The sequence below is a fragment of the Sturnus vulgaris genome, chromosome 3 (assembly GCF_052056855.1).
Source record: "Sturnus vulgaris isolate bStuVul1 chromosome 3, bStuVul1.hap1, whole genome shotgun sequence".
Taxonomy (NCBI): domain Eukaryota; kingdom Metazoa; phylum Chordata; class Aves; order Passeriformes; family Sturnidae; genus Sturnus; species Sturnus vulgaris.
In genome coordinates this window covers 20,058,180-20,079,698 of record NC_142245.1, presented here as the reverse complement: position 1 = coordinate 20,079,698, position 21,519 = coordinate 20,058,180, and the positions used below count along the sequence as shown (strand labels likewise).

Sequence of the window (21,519 nt, the reverse complement as noted above, 5' to 3'; positions counted from 1 at the left end):
ACAACCAATTACAATTTAAAAAGAGCAACTAGAAACAGTGAATGTTAAAAACAAAAACAAATTTAATGGAATTGAAAGAGACAAAAATGTAAATCACCTTGCTATTTCGGTTGATGTATTGCTTGAAGTCTTCATCTTTACCTAGAACTGGCTTAGTGATCAGATGCTCATAATTAACACAGACAGTTGGGATCAGGGGTGCACGTGGAGTTTCTGCCAACCAAGTGATCTTAGTGGTTTTTTTGAAGTCCTTATTATCTAAGTTCAACTTGGCATCGATGGACACAATTTTTCCACTTGAATTTCTACAGGAAAACAGAAATTGTGATGGTACAGCCTAAATGATCAGTTCTGTTTCAATATTACAAAAACAAGTATTCAGAGTTTATTTTTAAAGTGTGAATCACAGAAAACCAAAGAGTGCATTCACTCCAGTTGAAGGTCTCCATTAATTTTGTTGTCTTAAGTTTCAATATAGAGTAAAAATCTTTGCATATTTACGCTCTCTATTAGAGCTCACCCCATTCTGGCACTGTCTCAACACAACCACTTCAAAGATACTATGCTGACATTAAATGGTCTCCTTCCCCCCCTCAACAGTTGTTGAAACTGTGACAGGTTTGGTTTCTCAGTATGCAGAAACAGTAATTGTTACAGGGTGAAAGTTGTTAAAATTCTAGGTGATTTTTTCTGTCTGAAAAAGCTGTTTTACAGTGGCAATATTACCACAGAATCATGGACAGCACTGGATGAGAGGGACATGCAGTATCAGGACTGACTAATGATTTCAAACCTGAATCTACAGTAAAATACACTCTATGCTAACATGTGGTTTCGTGGCATATTTCAAAGTAGCTTTATAAATATAGAATCATAGAATGGACATATATGGCCAACCATTAATTCTTTAGTGTTACAAGCTTCCTGTTAAAAGAAAAAGCAACAAAAAAAGCAAAAATTAATTTAATCTGCCACTAAACAGGTTACCTGCTTAATTTGGTGATGATGATATTGCCCCAGTTTATGAAGGTAACCACCTCTCCCTCTGCCAGGGTCTCTGCATCTGCACCCTCGATGAGGACTCTGGAGCTGTACCACACAGGCTTCAACCCAACGTCAGCATTCTGTGAATAATGGTTTACATTTCAAAGACAACAGATGAGGATAGAAGATGGACAATAACAGTAATGCAAAGCTACAATATTTTTCCACAGCTCCCTCCAGTTTCTTGTTCACAGGTATTGCCCAAGTACCCCTGACAGTACACTCAAAAAATCCACTGACAGCATATTCCATTTCATTAAGGCCCACACATCTTTAAGATCTCACAGGTAACCCCAAAGTTTTTTTCAAGTTCCCATTTTTCTATGCAAATTCCCTTCAAAACTAATTTCAGAACTCTCATTTTTGCTTTTTAATAAAGTTAATTGGGAAATATATATGGAGCTTCTTTCAGCTGCATAGATTTGTAAAGATGGAAACCAGAACTACATCACTAATAAAATACTCAGGTTTGAAGTATCTCAACAATAAAAAAATTTTATTTTCTAAAAAAGGACAACAGCTATGAGTTCAGACTTTTTTTCAGCTGGTCAGGAGTTTTCAATTTGTTTCTTCTGGTCAGTATTTATTTCATTATATACTGGAAGCAGCATTTACTGGTACTATCAATGTTTCAATATGCTGGCTTGTATCTGACCAAACTTCAGACTTCTTGAGCCTTGAATAGTCACAACTCTCACTTGCATCTGCTCAAAATCTATTTCCTTGTTATCAGCCATGGGGAAGAGGGGAAACCCAATAGCTACCTCTCAGTTACAAGAACTGGCTACAGGAACACTCAGAGCAACAAAATCAAAACAAAGGAATGAAGCAAAGTCTCAGCAATATTCACTCATTTCTCAGTGTAACTGTATATAACTAAGGGATGCTTTCAGTGAAGTTTAAGCACAATTTTAGATATTAGACTCAAAGGAAAGCATCTTTGTTGATTGTAGCACCAAGAAAGTTGTATCAGTAACACACTCAATTTTAAGGGATATTACTCTGTTTACTGATACTAAAAGTATCAAATCAGCAAGTTCTTAGCTTTTGATAAGAACTATTTACTATACAAATTTAAAAGTCATATTAAAAATCCAGAGATTGAAAGAATCAACAGGTTAATATATTACCTCTTCACATAAAACCTGATTTTATCAACCACTTCAAAAACACCTCACTGTTAATGGATAAAGAGTGTCTAGTGTATTATAGCCATAAAGCTTGAATAAAATTTAATATTTAACTTCTCTGTGAAAGTTAGCACCAAACAATAGGAATACCAGCTTGAGCAGCACTCCAAGCTTGTAATGCCTTACCTCTTCTGAAAACTCCAAGAGAGGCTGTTTAGGGCATCTTGTATATACACTCTGTATATTTACAAAAACAGTTCCCTCTTAAAAGAACAAACATGTTTAGTAGTTGCATGGTTTTTGACAATTCTGAGGCAAAAAAAAAGGTACCCCTTGGGTAGATCTATCTGAGCAAGTTAAAAGCAGGACTTTCCTTTCTGACTGTTTCATGACAAAGTATTTCCCAACCTTACTGAGCTGTAGTACAAGAATGTTAAGTAAAGCAAGAACCTTTGGATGTTTAGCCACTTCTTTCATCTCCTCTTGAGCTTCAGGAATATTGACTGGGACGACTGCATCTTTCAGTAAAGCAGTGTACCGAGGTGCTACTGGGTCTATAACCTACACAAAACAAATTAGGTGGATCATGAATATATGCCACTGACAGAGAAATAAAGTGCTTTACAAAACAATAACAACAAAAAAGAAGGAATATTAACTGGTATTCTTTATGTTACTGCATTTTTTTCCATGTTTGTTTTAATGTCGCTTTCATCCAAAGCTACAGAATAGTGAGAAAATAGTGGTAATACTTTACAATTTCCAATCTTTGCTAAAATATCCTGAGTAAAAACTGGATTGGATACTACTGACAGCAGAAGCAACCAAAATTATGACCCAATGCCTTCTAGGGAAGACACAAAAATGTACTCTGATACAGTTTTACTGTGCACATAGGCTATTACATCTGAACTGTTTTTTCTCTAGTTCACTAAATTTAAAGCAATAATTTTTAAGTGGAGTTTCTTCTTTTTTCCAGCAGCACAAAACCTGATTTTCATACTCATTTTCCAGGCCAGCACTCCAGCAGAATCAGTGACAGAACTGGCTGTAGAGGAGGCACCAATCAAGTCTGCAATTTTACTACAGACACATCAGATACTATAATAAGGCAATACTATAACACTGACTTCATTAGGATTTCTACAATATGAGTTTGGCAAGAAAAAGGTACCACTAGGATGTCTTCCTGAATTTTTACTGCCCATTAGCAAACTTAGCTGCTGTAGTTTTACACAGCATTTTTTATACCTGAAATACTGGTTTGTCAAACTGTTCAGAGGCACTTAAATACATAATTAAGGTAAAGCAGTCATCTAAGGCAAAAAAGAATATCAGAGATCTACCAGGTTAACTGGAAACTAACACAAAGGAAAACACCTGCTTTTATTAATTTAAAGTGGTTTTTGCTCTCCTTGGTTTATTCCTGCTCAAGTGAAAAGCTACACAGCTATATATTTTTCTATATTTTGGGAAAAAGTATTTAAATTCTAATTACTTGACATTAGTTATATAAAGTGATAAGATGATATACTTTAAAGAAGACACACTTTAACTAGTTAGTAGTCTTATAAGTCTGAAGTCAGACTCCTAAATGTTAGATATACACTTTGAAAAAGTATGATACATACTTTAGTATGTATCTCAAAATGCAGGGGTATTATATGATTTAATATCGTAATTTTGCTAATTAAATGACCAGATTTTATAGCAGTATTACCAGACTCTTTATTTCATTCATTAAAACTCACAATCCCTCGTCAGGTGCAAAAAATTACAGGATCACATATTAAATATGAGTTGTCACATTGATCAAGTCTTTGAGCTCAAAACTACCTATAAGCAGACAATTGGTTTTGCTCATATTGCTCGTATTGCAGACAGCTTACAGCCTGCTCAGCCACATGTAAATAAAATTGGCTAATAAATATGGTGCTGTACAAGGAGCTGAGTCAGAGGCCTAAGAAACTCAGTTTAAAAGTCAATTTTAAAAAAATGAACCTTGACAGTTTATTGTGGATTCTTCCCCTCAAACCAGTTGTTAGTCATTAATTTTTATGTCATAAATGTCAGTCACAGATGTTAGTCATAAATATTTATGCAGCAACAGAAAGAACCAATTCATAAACCTACATGTATGTAGCAAATCAAATGCAAAATACATGAAGAAATACAAGACACATGCCAGACAAACAAAAACTACTTAAATGAACAGATCCAGGTACTATCTAAGCAAAACCAAGCAGGAATCCCAATGCAAAATAACAGGTGTTTCCACAATCGCACAAAATATGCAATCCTCATGAAAACAAATCGCCTTATTATAGTGTCCAAGCATCTGCTGCCAAAAAGCAACTCATCATGTCAAGATGCAATATTCCTGATTTGCCATTCAGTCAGAAACTCCAGCAGTGCTGGCTTTATCTCCCCAGGCAGAGCACGCAGTGCGTTCGTCCTTTTGCCACGGAAAGGAAACGCAGCCAACGTGAACCAAATCAGGGAAAATTTGTGTTTATGTCGACAAATCAGCCAAACCAGAGGTGGGCAGCCTTTGAAAACTAGGAATAATGCATTTTCAGTGTGTTTGTAGAGCTCCTGTTATACAAGCAAGTGTGACTGTGCTATGAAGCTGCGAAATGATAGCTTTATGCTATGAATGCTTACAGCACTGTAAGCTATATGCTAAGGTAAAAAGCATTAAGTAATACCTTCTTACAGATAGCTCGCAGCTTGAAAGCAGAAAAATGAAATGCAGTTTTCAGATCAGATTTACAGCAAATACCATTATCTTTTCCCATACTACTAAGGAAGGCAAGTAAGTACTGGTATAGGAGAATCAATAGGATTAGTGCTTCTTCAGGTTAGAAGGGGGGGACATTCCATTTTCCTGAGAGTGTGCCAAATGATGTAGCATACTGCAACTGCTACTTGTTGTGATAAGCACTCCAATGAACGCTGGATTCTCCACATATCCTAGAAAGAGGATATCAGGAGTAGCATCAAATCCAAGTAAACACATACCTTTTTATTAAAGGCCCAGATTTTATCCCACTCCATATTCACAACAGATCGAGAGGAGCCCTAGGGGAAAAAAAAAAACAACAACCCGAACCAACACCACATTAATATAAATATTCTAGCTCTTAGACTGATTTAAAACAAAGTTCTTTAAACTGAAAACCCTCTATGGTTTGCTTTCATCAAATACAGTTTTTAAGCTTCCAAAACGAACCCTTTTCAAGTAAGAAACCTGCAAGTCCATTTTGCCAACACCTACTGACAGGTGCTACCATTGTTGAAGCAATACACATCAAAGTAGCAAAGCTTCAAAAGAAGCCTCCCAGTGACAAGCACATTAGCTGAAACTTCACTGAAACTTGTGAAACTCATCGAGGGAGATTCAAAGAATCAGAAGCAAACACCCACCTGAGCAGCAATAAACTGTTTCAGCCCTTCAACTGTCATGCCTCTTCTCAGGACGCCACGCACAGTGGGAAATCTTGGGTCATCCCTAGTGGAAAAAGGTATTCCATTAGTGTCATACACTAAATTTTCTAAATTCTACACTGATCAAGAACTTTACTAATACTGCCACACATGAAAGGCACAGCCTCAGTGCATTTTACTTAGTGAACTCACAACTAGGTGAGAACACCTAACTGAAAAGACTGAGCGCTTATCCATACAAAATGTATGGTGAAGGTTAGGTCACTCAAAAACAAGCAAGGCAAAAGTTAGGTTCCTATCCATTATTTCCTTTCCAAAAGCACTCAGAAAATGTTACTGGAAAGAAGTGACAATGCTACCTCTTGATATAAGTGATAGAATTCTAAGATTTTTTTTTTCTCATACAGAAGAAATAAAAAGGCCTAATCTCCAATGTAACATTTGAGTTTGGTGGGAACGTGAATCAAAGCTTGCTGAGGACCTAACAGCGAGGCTCAGGGAAGGAAAGGTCATCATAAGACCAGCTACACCTCTAGGGAAAAAAAAACCAGGCAGGACCAGAAAGGATAAATTTGGCTCTAGCCAAGTGGCTCCATGCATAAATCAGGAGTCTAAGTTTCCAACTCAACTGACAACTAGAAAACTAGTCCACCAAACACCTTCTGCAGAAATCAAATTAATCTGAAAAAATTAACAGAAGGAAGGCAAGGGAACACAGGAGAGAAGTGGGATGGATTTGACTAGATGGACAGGACCAGAAATGCTTCAATCCAGGCCTTCTTCTGGCATTGTTTAGGAATGACTCCAATGACAACAACCAATGACTCAAGAGTGGAAAACGTGTAAATGCCACCCACAACAAGAGCCAGAGTCCAAAAATAAGCTGCTTCATGTTTATTACAGGACATGAATATGCATGTACACAGCTACTGTAGAGCAGGAAACAGATACATTGTACATGCAGTAGCCAGTGTAATTAATCTATATTGTTTAATATTATTTAAATAGACATTCAAACTGTCCCAAAGCAAAAATGAACGTGCCAGTCACAAGGACCTTAAGGAACAGAGATGACCTACAGCCATGGAACATACCATCCATCCACAAGGCCTTCGTTGACAAACCACGTGAGCTTTCTTTTGGAGAGCACAGTGTTGTTGAGGTTTAGCCTGCTATACTCCCATATATACGGTTTCCTTATGCCCAGAGCCTCAATAATCCAGTAGAATTGTTCATCTCTGTCATGGTATTCAGTTGTTCTCAGTGCATGGGTGACACCTTCAATACTATCAACAATGGGGCAGGCAAAGTCGTACGTGGGATAAACCCTGACAAAAAAGATCTTTAATTAGCAGGACAGAACAAAACACTTTCCTCCCACCTAAACATTTAAACTCAGCACAGTTTGTATTCAGGTATTATAAATACTTATAACCTATGATTCTGAAAACCTTCAGATTAAGACTAAAATAACACATACACAACAAATTGTCCCCAAAAATATTCAGAGGCACTACATTTTAAGATGAAGAAAGCCTTCAAGAAATTAACTGATCACACCCTTAATATTCAAGCCTAAAAAAACAACCCTACACTGCTAATGGTTTTTTCAAACATATATAAGGACCAAAACAAAAAAAATATTCACTGTTGACCATGATGGCCATCTCACAGGTTTTAGAAGTCTTTTCCATGAGTTTCAGAAAGTCAAGAGACTCATCACATATTCTGGTTTAAAAATGCTAGCAGGTTCCAAGTATCAAAAGAAATTTCCTAAGGAATTGTAAATGCCCAGAAAAGAGCAAAAGCTACAGGCCACACAAGGAGAAAATGGACTTACTTGTAGGTACTTCCAGTCCGAGGGTGAGGCTGGTTTTTACAACGATAAAGAGTTGGATCCCTCATACATCCATTATTACTGCTCATATCTATTTTTGCTCGTAGGCAACAAGTTTGTCCGTATTCTGTTCCCTTTTTCATTTCTTCCCACATTTGTAGATTCTTATTAACACCTAAGAACAACAAAAATAAACCATTTTCTAAGGTATTATGAAGCCAATATAGAATCAAGTTTTATTACGGCAGTAAAAAAAAAATCAGTGTAACCCCCCTCTTTGGGACACTGGAATTCATTTTCACACATTTTACATTTTGAATTTTTTAAGTGGTAATGAACGAATGGTGATTAATTCACACATACACAAGCTTACTGCCCTGGTCTAAATGTATACTTAACCCATACAGCCTTGTAGAACAAAGCACTAAATGCTTCCAAGTCCCTATATCTTATCCCTTGAAGACATGCAATTTAGTAATCTCGCTCATACTCATTAATAAAAATCAAGTTTTGATGCCAAATCAAAAAGGTAAGAATGAAAGATCGAAGCTTAAAATATCTTACAGTTATTTCTGTGTTTAGATTCCAATCTTTGCTCACGCTCTGCTTTCATTTGCTCTGCAGGAGTGTCATCCACATACGCCTTCCCTTCTTGAATAAGCTTCTCAGCATATTTCATTATTGTTTCAAAGTGATCTGAGGTATATGTAAATTGATCTGGTTTGATGTGCAGCATGGCAACGTCTTCAAGAATAACCTGCAAAGTGTGAAAATGTACACTGTAATATTCAGGAAAGGTAGTTTTCTTACATCTTTATCTTCTTCATGTCAGATGTGTTTTTTTTAATGCTCCATTGTCCAGGAAGGATAAGCCACAAGAATAAGCATGAAAGAAAAAAAGAGGCATGCACTTATCTTTCTTTCACAGCCTATAATCACTCTGATACCTTATCATACCTTTTCAAAGTCTTCTTTCTCTTTTTCTGGATTTGTGTCATCAAATCTCATAATGAGTTTTCCTTTAAAGTTAACTTGGTAGTGCTGATTTAGCAGGGCAGCTTTGGCATGACCAATATGCAGATATCTACAAAGGAAATAAAGAAAATAAATGTATACACCAGATCTACCTCAGCTAGACTTCTTTATTTGTGAGGGAAGGAGAAAGAATGGAAAACAATACCTAAGTGTAACAAACAAACAAACCTAGGATATTTGTTGAAATATTATCTTTTTACGAAAATAGATTGTTTCTTCTACTACAAATTTAGTAGTTAACTGTTAAAAATACCTAAAGCTGTAAATTAGAGTGTTACTATGGATCTAAAGATTAGAGTGCAATTATCTCCATTTTTACAGACTAACTTAAAGCAACTGTTGATGATACCCAGTAGCAAGTACCAAATAATCTGAACCTATCACATTCACAAGAGTGGAATTTTCTGATTGCTGCGTATTTTTTAATATAAGCTATAGAGCTACTGACACTTTAAACAAAATATAAATCCCCAAATCCACAAAATTGAAATCTCTTACAAAAAGAGAGTAACATGTCCCTGAAGAACAGTGTATTAAAATACCAGGATTAAGACACTAAAAATTACTAAAGTAAGTTGAGAATAATATATGTTATAGACATACATGTACATAAGTACGTAATTTACAATATTTGAGTAACAGTTTATATGGGACTAATAGAGTAACACAACTACAGAAGTCATGTGGTGCTGAACAGCCAGTTTAATGAACAAATGCAATCATAGAAATTTTATAGGTCATCAGGCAACTCCAAAAAGAAACAGAAGATAAAAAGCTGGCTGAAAATTGAGTTTATTATACTGGCTCATCACATCTTCTTTGTGTGGTCTTTAAGGAGTTTGTGCTTTGGTATTCCACACAGTCTGGACCACTGAGCCTCCATCATACATCTGATGTCACCCTTCCCTAAGGAAGGCTATCCCATACATCTTTCCTTTCTCAAATCTAAGTTTCCTTGGGAAGCACCGAGGCCCTTGACCCAATTCATAAGGACTGCATGTCCATACCATAGCTCCTGGCAGGGCACACACACCCATTATCCATGGAAATGCCATCCTCCTGCTTCTCCTCACCCCACTGCTGAGAAGCACAACATCACCTCACAACTAAACTCTCTATTCCAAGTTCAGGCAACAGTGAAATGAAGTACAGAGGAGAAGTGAACAAACAGCTCTAGTGGAGTCAAAGCTTTAAACTCCCATTTGGTTTAACAGCTTTGTCTGATAAGCTGATTAACATCCTCACCTGCACTTTTTTTTTTTAAGACAAAACACAAATAGAACCTTCTCTAAATATTCATGTTTCTTACCCACTTGCTTCAGGAGGAAACCTCACAATGACCTTTCCCATCTCTGCGCCAGGAAGTTCAACAAACTTCCCGACATCCGCCTTCTTTTCTTTTTCTGTTGCCTTGAAAAGAGGCATAATTACAGATTGCATTAGCTATAAAATCAGATATAAAGCTCTAGATAATAACTGCTGTATTGAAGTCTCCTTTCAATCCTCCAAACTGCCATATTAGACCCCAAATTAATCTCTTCACAATTTTCACTTTACTGAAGGTACGCCAAAACAAGATTAATTCTAGAGTTTTAAGTTATTTTTAAGTTATCCTGGTCCAGGACTGAAAAGCCCCAGGAAGTTGTCAAATTTATTCCACAGAAGAAAACAATTGCTAGTTAAGGTTTTATATCTTAGTGTTCTTAACCTGAACATGATTAACAAATTCAGTCAACTGAAGAGAGCAATCTTTGCAGGTCTATTAGGATCTCAAACTCCCTTTAGAAAAAGCAAGCAATATATCTAAAGAGCAGAGTGCTGATTAAAAGAAGACGTGCCATATATCCATGATTCCACTTAAGCACTGGACTAGACAACTCGTGCCTTTCTAAACTTGAAAGCGACAGCTTTAGCTGTAAACAAGAGTTTACAAAAGTTTAGTTTTTAATTCTCTAACTTAAAAAAAAAAAAAAGAAAATTCTTGCAGTGTATTTACAGAAATCAAGCTACTCTCTCTGAGTAAATCTTACCATCTTAGCCTTTGGTGTACCAGCAGCCCACTTGGCTCCTACTGACTGGAAAGCACGCTGTGCCTCAAGGAAGCTGTACCATCTCTTTGCATGCACAGGAGCTTTGTTCTGTTCTAACTGCTCCTGCCATGTGCTATTATCTGTGAGAAAACAAAGAAGTTTTCAAACTATTACATTATAAAAATAAAATTATTTTTATCAACAGCAGCTTTTTAAGACGAAGAAAAGATGATTTAAAATATCTACTCACCCTCTCTTCTGAAGAGATTTAGTCATGGGGACACAAGCCATTCAAAAGCAAATTAAATGAGCATATTCCCTTAAAACCTAAAACATCCTGCATTCTTTCTAGGATTCATCAAGGCAGAAGGTGAGGGGGAACAGTCAACACGCATTTTTCCTTATATCATCCACCTCAAAACTAGTAGCAAATTTATTTAAAGACAGAAATATAGGATATCCTTTTATTGTGTTAACATTTGATGTTTTCTAAACTTTATCATAAGTGAAATGTGCCAACACTCCCCTTTATTTCTGAGGGGTTGTATTCCCACAATCTAATTTCCAAGGAACACAGCTGATTCTGATGGGGGAAAGGAGGAAAAAAAAAAAAAAAAAGATACTGCCTTCAGATTGCTCTTAGGAGCAGCAACTTGGAAAAAATACCAAAAGCTGCTAGCTTTTAATCTTCATTATGCCCTTTACTTTCAAGTGGAATTGGGTTATACTGAATGGTAGATTGTCACCTATCACCTTTAGATACAGAGCTAAGAGAAAATAAAAACCAAATCCATAAAAACAGATCATCAAGGCTTCTTTAACGTCTAAAGGGCATTTTGCAGAATAAAATCAGCCTCTTTTAATAATTCAAAGTAAACACTGAAGAAATTTCCTCTGCTAAGATAATGCCACGGAAAGGTCTAGGCATAGAATTTTATGTTGCACATTTTCATATTGAGGCAACCAGTAAGAAAAGATGTTCTTACATTTATTAATACAAAAGAAGTTAGAAAAAATTCCACCTAGGGACTACTGCTCACAAATTTCCAAATGTAACAACAATATTAAAAAAATAAATCTAGGATTTCCTAAGCTATATTATTGCCATCACTAGTGATGCACAGGTCACAGCAGCGTGTGTGACAGTATACAGACTGTCATACAGCTAGGAGCCATTACTAGCATCCAGAAAAAAGAAAAATCAGAGATTCCAGTTGCATATTGATTGCAAGCCAGTAAAACAGAGAACATAAGCCAATACCTTTTAGTACAGCCCAGACACACAAGTCTGCAAGACTCAGAGAGTTTCCCACCAAGTAGGTCCTTAGAGACAGACAGTGGTTGAGTTCTTGGATGGCTGAAGGGAACTGGCTGGCAGTGGATAATTTTGTAGCACTAAACTCCAGCCAATGGTCAATCTTGTTTGAAGGGACAAAAAATAGTTAAAGTTACTTAAAGAATGAGGATTAAGCTTGTTAAATAACTGAATAATACACAATCGATCTAATAGCTGAATACAAAACATTAACAGGAACATTAGCATTAAATATATCAGATCATTACATATGTTGAGAGAATATTTAAAATAAATCATACAGAAAAATTCACCCAGAACTATACTAAATGATGAAATTTAATTTCTTCCTTCAGCAAGAATTCAAACTGTATAAAACACCAACTTTACTGAAATTATTCCCATTGGTAAAATAATAAGCAGTTCTTAGATATTTATCACACAGAGCATATAATAATCATCATTATCCCTCAGCTATTTAGATACCATATTTGTGACCTATTTCCTCTTCCTGGTGCTGCTACTAGTTAGTATACCATTTCCCCCTCAGTCCTTATCTTCTCTTCCTCATCTCCTTTTAGATCTGGGGAAACCAAACCCCTGCCCTTCACAAATCCTACTCTCCTCTCCTGAAAAAGTCTCTTCCTGCAACTTTGCACATAAACATTAAAAAAAAAAGTTAAGAAATAGGCTTGCTAATAATGTAGCCTTGTCTATAAACTGAATCCCTCAACCCTGCAAGAGACTAAGTATCTCTTCTACTCCTCTGGTCCTAGTCCATGTGTAAGTGTTCTGCAAACTGCAACGGGAATCCTTCCAACATTCAAGCCAACGTGGCAGGCAGATGTAATTACAACCACAATTCAGTTCAGTCATTTGCAGTTGCACGCCAAAATATGTGCACCACAAATGCAGCTGTCTCTGTACTTCTCCAAGTACAGTATTATTTTGGAAAGAGGCAGAAGTGAAAAGAAGTACTGTACCAGAAATACCAGCCCTGAAAGGGTGTTTGCTGAGGTATGGGCTTAACTTAAAAACAAGAGATTTGGACAGAAATTTCAAATAGTCACAAGATAACTTTTTAATGCTTCACAGGCAAAGTACTAAGACAACACTTCCCTTGACACCAGCTATGAGGGCTGAAGAGTGACTGAAGAGTGATTACCACTGGCTTCAAGAAGAAAAGGCCTGAATCAAGTCCTTCAGTCCATCCCCAAATTTCAGAGGAATTACATTTCCATTTGTTTGCTAGCTTTAAAATTCAGCATAGGATTGATAATTCTGAGCTAGACCCAGGAAGAAACCGGGCTCAGAGTTCTGTCTGTCATATACAGCAAAAACTACTTCAGGACTTCAATGTCCCTCAGTGTTCCTTGGGGTTACACTGGAGAGTTACAAGATAGCAACTGATGGCAACAGAGCTGAGGAAAGTGAGGAGGGAAAATCCCATGCATCACCTTCCAACCTGAATCATTTCATTAGTGAGCTGTCAGCTTAGGAGCTGCTGTTGCAGTGGTGGACAAGGGCAACCCTTTCAAAACTCAAGACTTCAGACGTATTCCAAGGAGGAAGCTTAGCAAAACAAAACCCTCTAAATCCCACACAGCTGGAACCTCAGTCAAATAGTAAAATGTAGAGTAATAGACACAAGGTAAAAAAAAAAATCCAACCCCAAAACACCCCCCCAAACTTAGAACAGCCCAAAAATGAAAAAAAGATACAAAAGTGTGATTCAAGGCCAAAATGGATGGGGCTTTGAGCAATCTGGTCTAGTGGAAAGTATCCCTAACCATGGGAAACAGATGATCTTTGGGGTTGGACATAGATGGTCTTTAAGGTCCCTTCCAACCCAAACCATGTCATGATTCTGTGATTCCTTCTCACCTCAGTGTGCTCCAACAGATTTGAGCCATACAAGCCAGCAGAGGCAGCAACTCGAGCCAGGTACCGAGCTATTGAATTCACATCGGTAAATGAAACTTGCCTAAAAACAGAAAGAGACAAGACAAAGGTAGAGTAAATTACTACCTCCAGTCAGCTCAACATTAATTGCACACACATAGCTGAAAAATGTGCAAAGCAAACACAAAATAACTTCCAGGTGAGCCAACATGTACCAGGTCACCAGAGGGGAAAAAAAAACCAAAACAACTCAACCAATCAACCAACCAACCAAAACAAACAAACAAACAAACAGCAAAACTCTCCCTACAACCTAGCATAAGAATAAGTAAGTCCTTGCTTTTCTATCACAATATGGAATAATATGCTTCTATATGTGAAAGAATTTTGTTTATGCTGAAAATAAGAAAATAAGAAAATAAGAAGACTGATTATTCTTTCAAATACTAAAACGCTCTCCATATCTGACAGAATGCGTAAGTATAACCTGAGCTACAGATTTTACATATTATAAGGAGCTAATCGATATTTGTTTTCTTCTCATAAAAGCAGGATGACTTTGAAGAGGATTCCTAGTGAATCAACAGAAGAACTGAGAGGTCTTCATCACGGTTTTGAGGAAAAAAACCCTGTTCATTTGTTACTCACTTTAGTCAATTCACACTTCACAGAGACCATCCCCTAGTGAACAAACCTGCCTGCCTGTATTTGTTTTTTACCCAGTCTTCTGCAGATAACAGACTAATTTGAACTTGTTGTCCCCATTCTGCTTATGAAAGTTCCCAATGGATCTGCAGAAGAAAGGCTCTCCAAAGAGAGTATTTCTTTCTTTATTTTCATGTTTCTTTTCTACATTATATACAGTATGAAAAAAGCTGCACATTGTCAGAAATCTAGCTTCCAGTTCACCTAAGATAAATTAATATTTACTAAAGAGCTTTGGAAGAAAGATGCATCAGAAGCATCAGTTCTCCAGATAATACTCATTTCTACTCTACAGTCCCACATAGATGCAGATTGCAAAGACAGAGCTCCAAATTAAACACTGATATCAACAAAAGGAGTCCCTGTAAATGTTCTTTTGAACATTTACTCAATTTAATGGACTGAATGCTACCTTAAATTCATTACATTCCAACTTGTCCAGCCAAGGTTCCACTTATGTTCTGTCTCCATTTTCTTTTGTACCTACTGTGTCCTTTATAAAATTAAATGAATTCTAATAGCCTTCAAGCCTTGAAAAAATCAACAAAAGTTCTGAAAATTATACAGAATGTACTTGATATATTAACAGTTGTGTCCCATTTTTACTAGAAATGGACCAGACAGTCTCATTAGGTTAACTGCAGTAAAACCTAAGGAATATAGTTCATTGGGAGGGTTTTTTTTTTGTTTGCTTGTTTTTAATTTTGCTTGCTTTCCAAGCATCTAGGATCCAGTATATATCTATATATCTATATACATATATAGATATATATCAATACAATAAAATATAAATAAAACCAAAAGTCACAGCAGTGTGTTTAAATTACATAAAGTGTGTCCTATTCTAATTTCCCACTATCAGATTTTAAGGAAGCTTTTCTAAACTGAGGAAAAAAACATTTCCAATACATTTTCACTTGAAAGGTCTGTGAAATGCACTTCTATTGTTTTCACTAGCTCATACAAAAACAAATACCCCCTGATTACTCAAGCAAAATTGAATACATGTATGAAGAGGGAAAATATTACTCTGAGTAAAATCTTAATCACGCTGTAAAAGTTCTTATTTTCTTCAGGAAAAACAAAATACTCCCATCGAAACATTACTAATTGACCTGCTTGGAAAAGTTATAAAAGGCTCTTTGCAGCCAGTGCTTGCTAACTCCAGGGCTAAGGAAGGAAGAATGAACATAGAAAATGCAATGTTACAGGTAAACAGTGGCTATTGAGAGTGACATGAAATGCCACATAATTAAACATCAGGGCAAGTATTCAAGAATATGGGAAAAAGGGATAAAAAAAAAAAAAAGCAAAGACAAAATACAAAATAAAACGCCAAAACACAAATTATTTTCAATCATAATAAATCAATATTGAATTGATTTGTAAAAAGCTTTGCAGAATGGTTGGATTGATCTGCCTAACAGGAATAACTACTCTGCAATGTGCATGTGCTCACCACACAAAACACAAAAGTTGTACTGCAGTTTGTTTTCTGACAAGACACAGGTACATCAAAACTCTCCATAAAGCCATCAGCACTTAGCAGAGTGCTTTGCTTAGGAGCTATTATTACGTGAAGTTTTGAAGCTAAGGCTTCAAAAATAACCTTTAAAATAAAATTCATCATCTCAAATGAGCGATTAACCTTTCACGCAGCTAGCTGACAGCTAAGTTTCAGCTAGGTAGCTGAAAACACTGACACCAGATTTTAACTGAGCTTCAAAACAGAACCTAGAAGAATCACAAATAAAATGTTCTTTCTTGTTCAATTGAAGTCATTAGAACTAATGGATTCCCGAAAAAAAAATTAAAATCCAAAACATCCCAAGTGATTTTCACATCGTGCCAAAACAAGATGCTTCAGCAGAACTGATGCCATGAAATCCATTTACCAAAAGCATTAGTTGAGATATGAGTTCAGCTGATGCCTCTCACATTGCAGATATACTTTTAACAGACTTTAAGGTAGAGAATCAATTTTTAAAATGATTGTACAACCAAGTGAGGGAAAATTAATGCAATACTGAGGTCTGGAATAACTTCTTGAACATAAGCCAATGCCAGCAAGGAGAGGACACAAAAACACAAATATTTCCATCTGATGGGACCATGATTCTAGACATTATCCTCCTGGGGCCAAAGTGCAGAAGAAGAGTGTTTGCTTTACATTTCTGACAAGTTCCATTACAGCCAAAATGAGTGGTTTTGCAGTGCAGTAGGAAGAAGGCACGGTAACACTAAATTATTTAATGAAATAAATATTGTTTCAAAGCAAATTATATACATTTTAAATATTCCAAGATCGTTTTCAGGTGTCACAGGAGTGTATTCATATATTTTAATGCACACATCCATACATTGCCTAAACTCTCAAAGTAATAAAACAAAATCTAAATCTGACTAAGGCTACTTACAGGGAAAACTTTCTCCTGCAACTAAAAAATATCCAATTAACTTTCTGTTATATAAGCTGTATCCCACATGTGCAAAACACACACTGAAGAATATTAAAGCTGTACCAATTAAATCCCAGCACAACCTGTCGCATTTCCCTTGCTTTAATTCAAAACCACAAATTCAATGCCATCACCAGGCACAGAAGAAGATAACACACAATATCAGATTATGCAAGAACTCCTATCTGAGTTTACATCTGTAATTTTAAACAGAAAACAATATTTGCAACCAAGAAAACAACCATGACTGAAGACTGTGAATTTGCCTGTGCTTTGATTTTCTGCAAATACACGTACACAGTGACAAGCTCTTTACCTAAGGTTAGAAGATATGGAAATGCTCAATTGGTGTTAATTAATGAGGAGCAAGTCAGTAGCTGCAACACAAGATGAAATTTGTTGCTTTTATAGTCATTCTACAGACAAGCAGGTATTCCAGTTTATGATGCATTGGTGGCTTTAACAGCATCTTCTATTGAATTAGCTCACAAAATGAGAGTTTGTCAGCAAGCCTGTGAACAATAGATTCCCCCTGATCTTCATAAAAACAATCAATGTTCAAAAACTACAGTTATAATCAGCTATTCCAAATTCATCATGGTGTTACTATAACTGCAATGCTCATGTGTATAAATATGCTCCTTACTGTAAGATACTAAATGCCAGAGTTCCCATTGATACTTCAGACATCAAGATCTCTCCTCTTGATGTATCTATATGCAGCCAACTGCTGCACTGTTCCCAAAACAGTGTTAGTCCTGCATTTCTGATAAGCATTTGATCTTACTCAGATTGCAAAAACCATCTTCATGCCCCAAACTTGAAATTATCTATTCCAATAACAGAGTATTTTTAGAAGGACAGACAATAGATTACTATAAGAAATTCCAGTATTCTTTCTACAGTGTGCAGATGGATACACTGAATAGCACAGCACAGTTAATTAGCACTTTCCTGAAATAACATCATGCCTTTGCTTATACACACACAGGAGGGAGCATAAAATAATGTCATCTAAACATTCAAATTTCAGTCCACCACACATGTACAAGTCCAAGGAATCTTATATATCAAACCTCTCTAACATAAAATGACCTTGCTGTTGGTAATCCATGGCACCACAAAAAGTCCTAAACAGTAAAGTGACTGGTACAGCATAAATGATTATACATAGGTATGTGAATAAAAAGATTTTTTCCATGAAGATCTAATTCGGAATATACTGTAAATGTTTTGCCTGTGCTACAGAGACATCAGTAATGCAATGATGAATAAAAATGTATTCTTTTTTTCTTCCTCCTATCCCAAAAGGTTACTGCCAATGTTACAACCATGTGATTTTTAAAACTGCTGACCCAAAGGTAGAAGGAGAGATGCAAAGTCACTTACTCAGACACAGAGAGGATGGTTTCTTTGCCTTCTTGCACTGAAATTTCAACATCATTCTTCACATGCTCCACCGTCAGCAGAGCTCCTTGAAAAAACAAGAGAAAAAGATACTGAACTTCCTTCCAGGAGAGATACCTTTCATAGTTACAACCAACCAGTTACATCTCCTGTCCTCTAGGACCAGGTACTGAACCATCTCCTTCAAGTAAGAATGCTCAGGGAAACAAAAAAATCAATGTTCAGTCTCAGCTCAAGAGGCTGCTTCTTGGCAATCCTTACAGCTTCAAATTGATGTCCAGCACACAGTGATCTGCAGTGAGCTCAGCAAGTGTCAGCTGCAATACATTTTTGCTTCCTAAGGGTGTGGTAAAAATTAGTCCTGTCCCCCAGTATGTGAGGAGAATGTAATCAAAAAGCTCTTAATTATTGAACAGTATTACTAATGTACTCCATCCCAGCCCTGACACATGCATCAAAGGAGATCAATTACTGAATATACCAGCACTTTCTGAACAAGGATGAGACTATTTTTAACCTGATTTAAAGTTTATGAAAAGATTAGCCATTCAAAACGAAGAAACTTTATCCATGTAAAAGCTCAGGAAGCTTACACAGGGTTTTCAAAGTAGTTCACCAGTGACAGGAGAAAAGGGTCTCCAGAAAGAAAACAATTACTGAAGTTTTTAGGCTACACCATTGACTGGAAGACAGCTCTGCCCACATTCGAAGAGTCTTGATGCAAACCTGCTCTGATCTGGAGGCTCTACAGCACGATACAGCAGCTCAAACAAAGCACTGAGCTCACTTGGCTGCATTTCTGCACTGGCTCTGCTCCAGAGCCTGCTGAGCATAAGCACTGGAGCCTGTGTTCTTTAACTTTGCTCAGAAGCATGTACAAAGGCAGCAAGCTTTTGCATAGGCAAACCAGCAAACCAGACTGTACTCTAGGTCTGGAAAGGCACCTAACCTGTTACAGCCTCCATAGCGTGCTGTGCACTTTATCTCCCCTAGAACAATGCTGCAGTTACCGAGGGAGATGATACTATGAGCTATTAATACACTGGCCTAAATACAAGCCACTGGAGCTAGGAATTCCCTAGCTCTCACCTCTGCTCAGCTGAAAACCCTTCTTGTGGCATTAAGAGTAAGTCAAAGTTCTTCTCATCCCTCAGCTATCCATCTGTGAAATTCAGGGTGACATCCCTTACTTTAGTAAGTCACGTAAGTATTTTAATAACATGCATGGAAATGCTTTGAAAATGACTAGTATTATATGCACCAAGCTATGTAATTAATTCTGATGACATTAAAAACTACTACACTTTTCCCACTGCACAGCAAACATCATGAAGAGTATGAAGTAGGGATGAGTAAGATGAGTTTGCTTGTTTTCCTTGATATAAATGTTACATCTGTAATATGTAATATTTCTGACACAATCATGCGATCACCTGAAACAAACCTCCAGTGCCACTCACCAGCTGTCAAAGAAAAGAAGTCTCCAAAGCCCCTAACCCTGATGTTAATCATAATTCATACTGCATCATTTTCTTTTCTGGCAAATCAGTATAAACAGGTATCAGGAGAAATTTTATTTAAAACTTATGTGTTTTTACACCTTGAATCAGTAGTCATGCAAGCTGTATTCAACTCTGAAATGTGTTTGGGAATAACAGCAAGAAAAAGAAATCAATAAACTATAATGAAGAATAGGAAGAAAATTTATTTTGAATAGCTATAACGAAATGGAGAAATTTTATGGAACACATACAAAAGATTGTTTCCAGATGGCTGGAAGCGTAGTGAAAGAGGTTCTCACATTTTCAAAAGCAAAATAATATCGAAGGACAGTGAGCAACTGAGAAAACAAGATTTCACAGCACAACTTCGAGCCAGCTCCCCAGTGAGGAATTTTAGCAGCAGACCAGAACTGAAAATTAAAGACGGCAGCACAGGGGCAGAGCTCACGAACAGGCAATGTGAACTGGGGCTGCCCGGAGCATTCAGCCTCAGCGTGCCAAGTCACCCGAGGCTGCACCGTGCCCGAGCTATGCCCGAGCAGCGGGCCAGAGGGAGCCGCAGCGGGCACAGGGCCCCGGGAAGGGCTGCAGGGATGGGAAGGACGGGAGGAACGGGAAGGAAGGACGAGCACGGGCCCCGGTGCCGCCTCTCCCGGCCCGGCACGCGGGCACGGCCAGCGCCGCATGATGCAACACGGGCGGAGGGAGCCAGGCAGGGAGGGAGGGAGGCAGGGAGGGGACAGAGCCCCGCCGGACCCCCGGCACAGCGGGATCGGGGCGAGGCCCGGCCCGCACTTACCGAGCGGGGGACTGCCCGCGTCCACGGTGAGGCTCAGCGCCGCCATTCCCGCCGCCAGCGCCGGAACCGAGGGAGGCAGCGGGGCGGGGCGCGCAGCGCTGCCAGCTCGGCAGGGGCCGGCGCGGCCCGGGCGGCCCGGCAGGACCCGCCCCGGGGCGGGGGGAGCGCCCGTCACTTCCGCGGGAGAAGCCGTGGAGGCGGCGGAGCGGGTGGGTGCTCGGTTTGTCCCTTGGCCGCCGGTCCGGTCAGTCCCGTTGGGCGATGCCGCGGCCCGGAGCCAGCCGGAGGTGCCGGGCGGAGCACGGGGCCCTCCCGGTGCAGCCGTCCGGGCTGAGGGACGGGGGCTGGGTGAAGGCTGCCCTGCCCTCAGCAAGCCAGCTGCCCACCGGTGCTTCTGTCCTTCTCACGGCTCCTCCGGCTGAGCCTTCCCCAGGGCTTTACGGGCACTGCCTGCCAAAGCCCTTCGCTGGATGTCTGGAGATGCCTCCAGCCCCTCTGCTGTGTGATGATCCACACAAATCGAGCAGCGCAACGCGCACCGACACGTTTGAGTCCGATGGTTTCGCTTCTCTGGTTTTGGGGGATGTCACTCGTAACTCCTGGCAAACGTGCGAGTTTTGCAGCGGGTCAAACGGGTCCTAGAGTATCCCGAGTGGGAAGGGACCCGCAAGGATCATTGAGTCGGACTCCTGGCCCTGCACAACGTGGTCCAAGCGCTTCTGAACTCTGGCAGGCTTGGCACTGTGACCACTTCACTGGAGAGCCCGTCCCAGTGCCCAGCCACCTTCTGGAGCCTTGGAATGAATTACAAAATGCTGCGTCACCGGGTTTTCACAGGAGACTGGCTCAAATTCACTTTGTTGCAAGGACAATGCAGTGTCACCGTGATTTTCCCCCCCATCTATTTTATAGCTGTTACTGTAGCAGC

The 21,519-nt window shown here is 38.5% G+C and overlaps 1 protein-coding gene across 4 annotated transcripts in view; it reads right to left on the bottom strand.

Annotated features, from left to right (window-relative positions):
• Positions 1–20,738, bottom strand: part of EPRS1 (glutamyl-prolyl-tRNA synthetase 1) — a 37,918-nt gene extending 17,180 nt beyond the window's left edge. For 2 of the 4 annotated variants that reach the window (XM_088161157.1, XM_088161158.1), the window contains exons 1-16: positions 20,592–20,732; positions 18,273–18,357; positions 13,702–13,801; positions 11,785–11,941; positions 10,524–10,663; positions 9,803–9,903; positions 8,416–8,542; positions 8,023–8,215; positions 7,462–7,633; positions 6,716–6,949; positions 5,601–5,685; positions 5,196–5,255; positions 4,883–4,903; positions 2,625–2,735; positions 988–1,124; positions 98–305 (exon numbers count right to left, since the gene is read on the bottom strand). In XM_088161157.1, coding sequence (XP_088017283.1) covers positions 98–305; positions 988–1,124; positions 2,625–2,735; positions 4,883–4,903; positions 5,196–5,255; positions 5,601–5,685; positions 6,716–6,949; positions 7,462–7,633; positions 8,023–8,215; positions 8,416–8,542; positions 9,803–9,903; positions 10,524–10,663; positions 11,785–11,941; positions 13,702–13,801; positions 18,273–18,357; positions 20,592–20,637 — 1,977 coding nt within the window. In that variant the 5' untranslated portion in view covers positions 20,638–20,732. Of the gene's footprint in view, positions 1–97; positions 306–987; positions 1,125–2,624; positions 2,736–4,882; positions 4,904–5,195; positions 5,256–5,600; positions 5,686–6,715; positions 6,950–7,461; positions 7,634–8,022; positions 8,216–8,415; positions 8,543–9,802; positions 9,904–10,523; positions 10,664–11,784; positions 11,942–13,701; positions 13,802–18,272; positions 18,358–20,591 lie in introns of all 4 variants that reach the window. The other 2 variants (XM_014876899.2, XM_014876901.2) reach the window with 2 other exon arrangements.
• Positions 20,739–21,519: the final 781 nt, after the last annotated feature.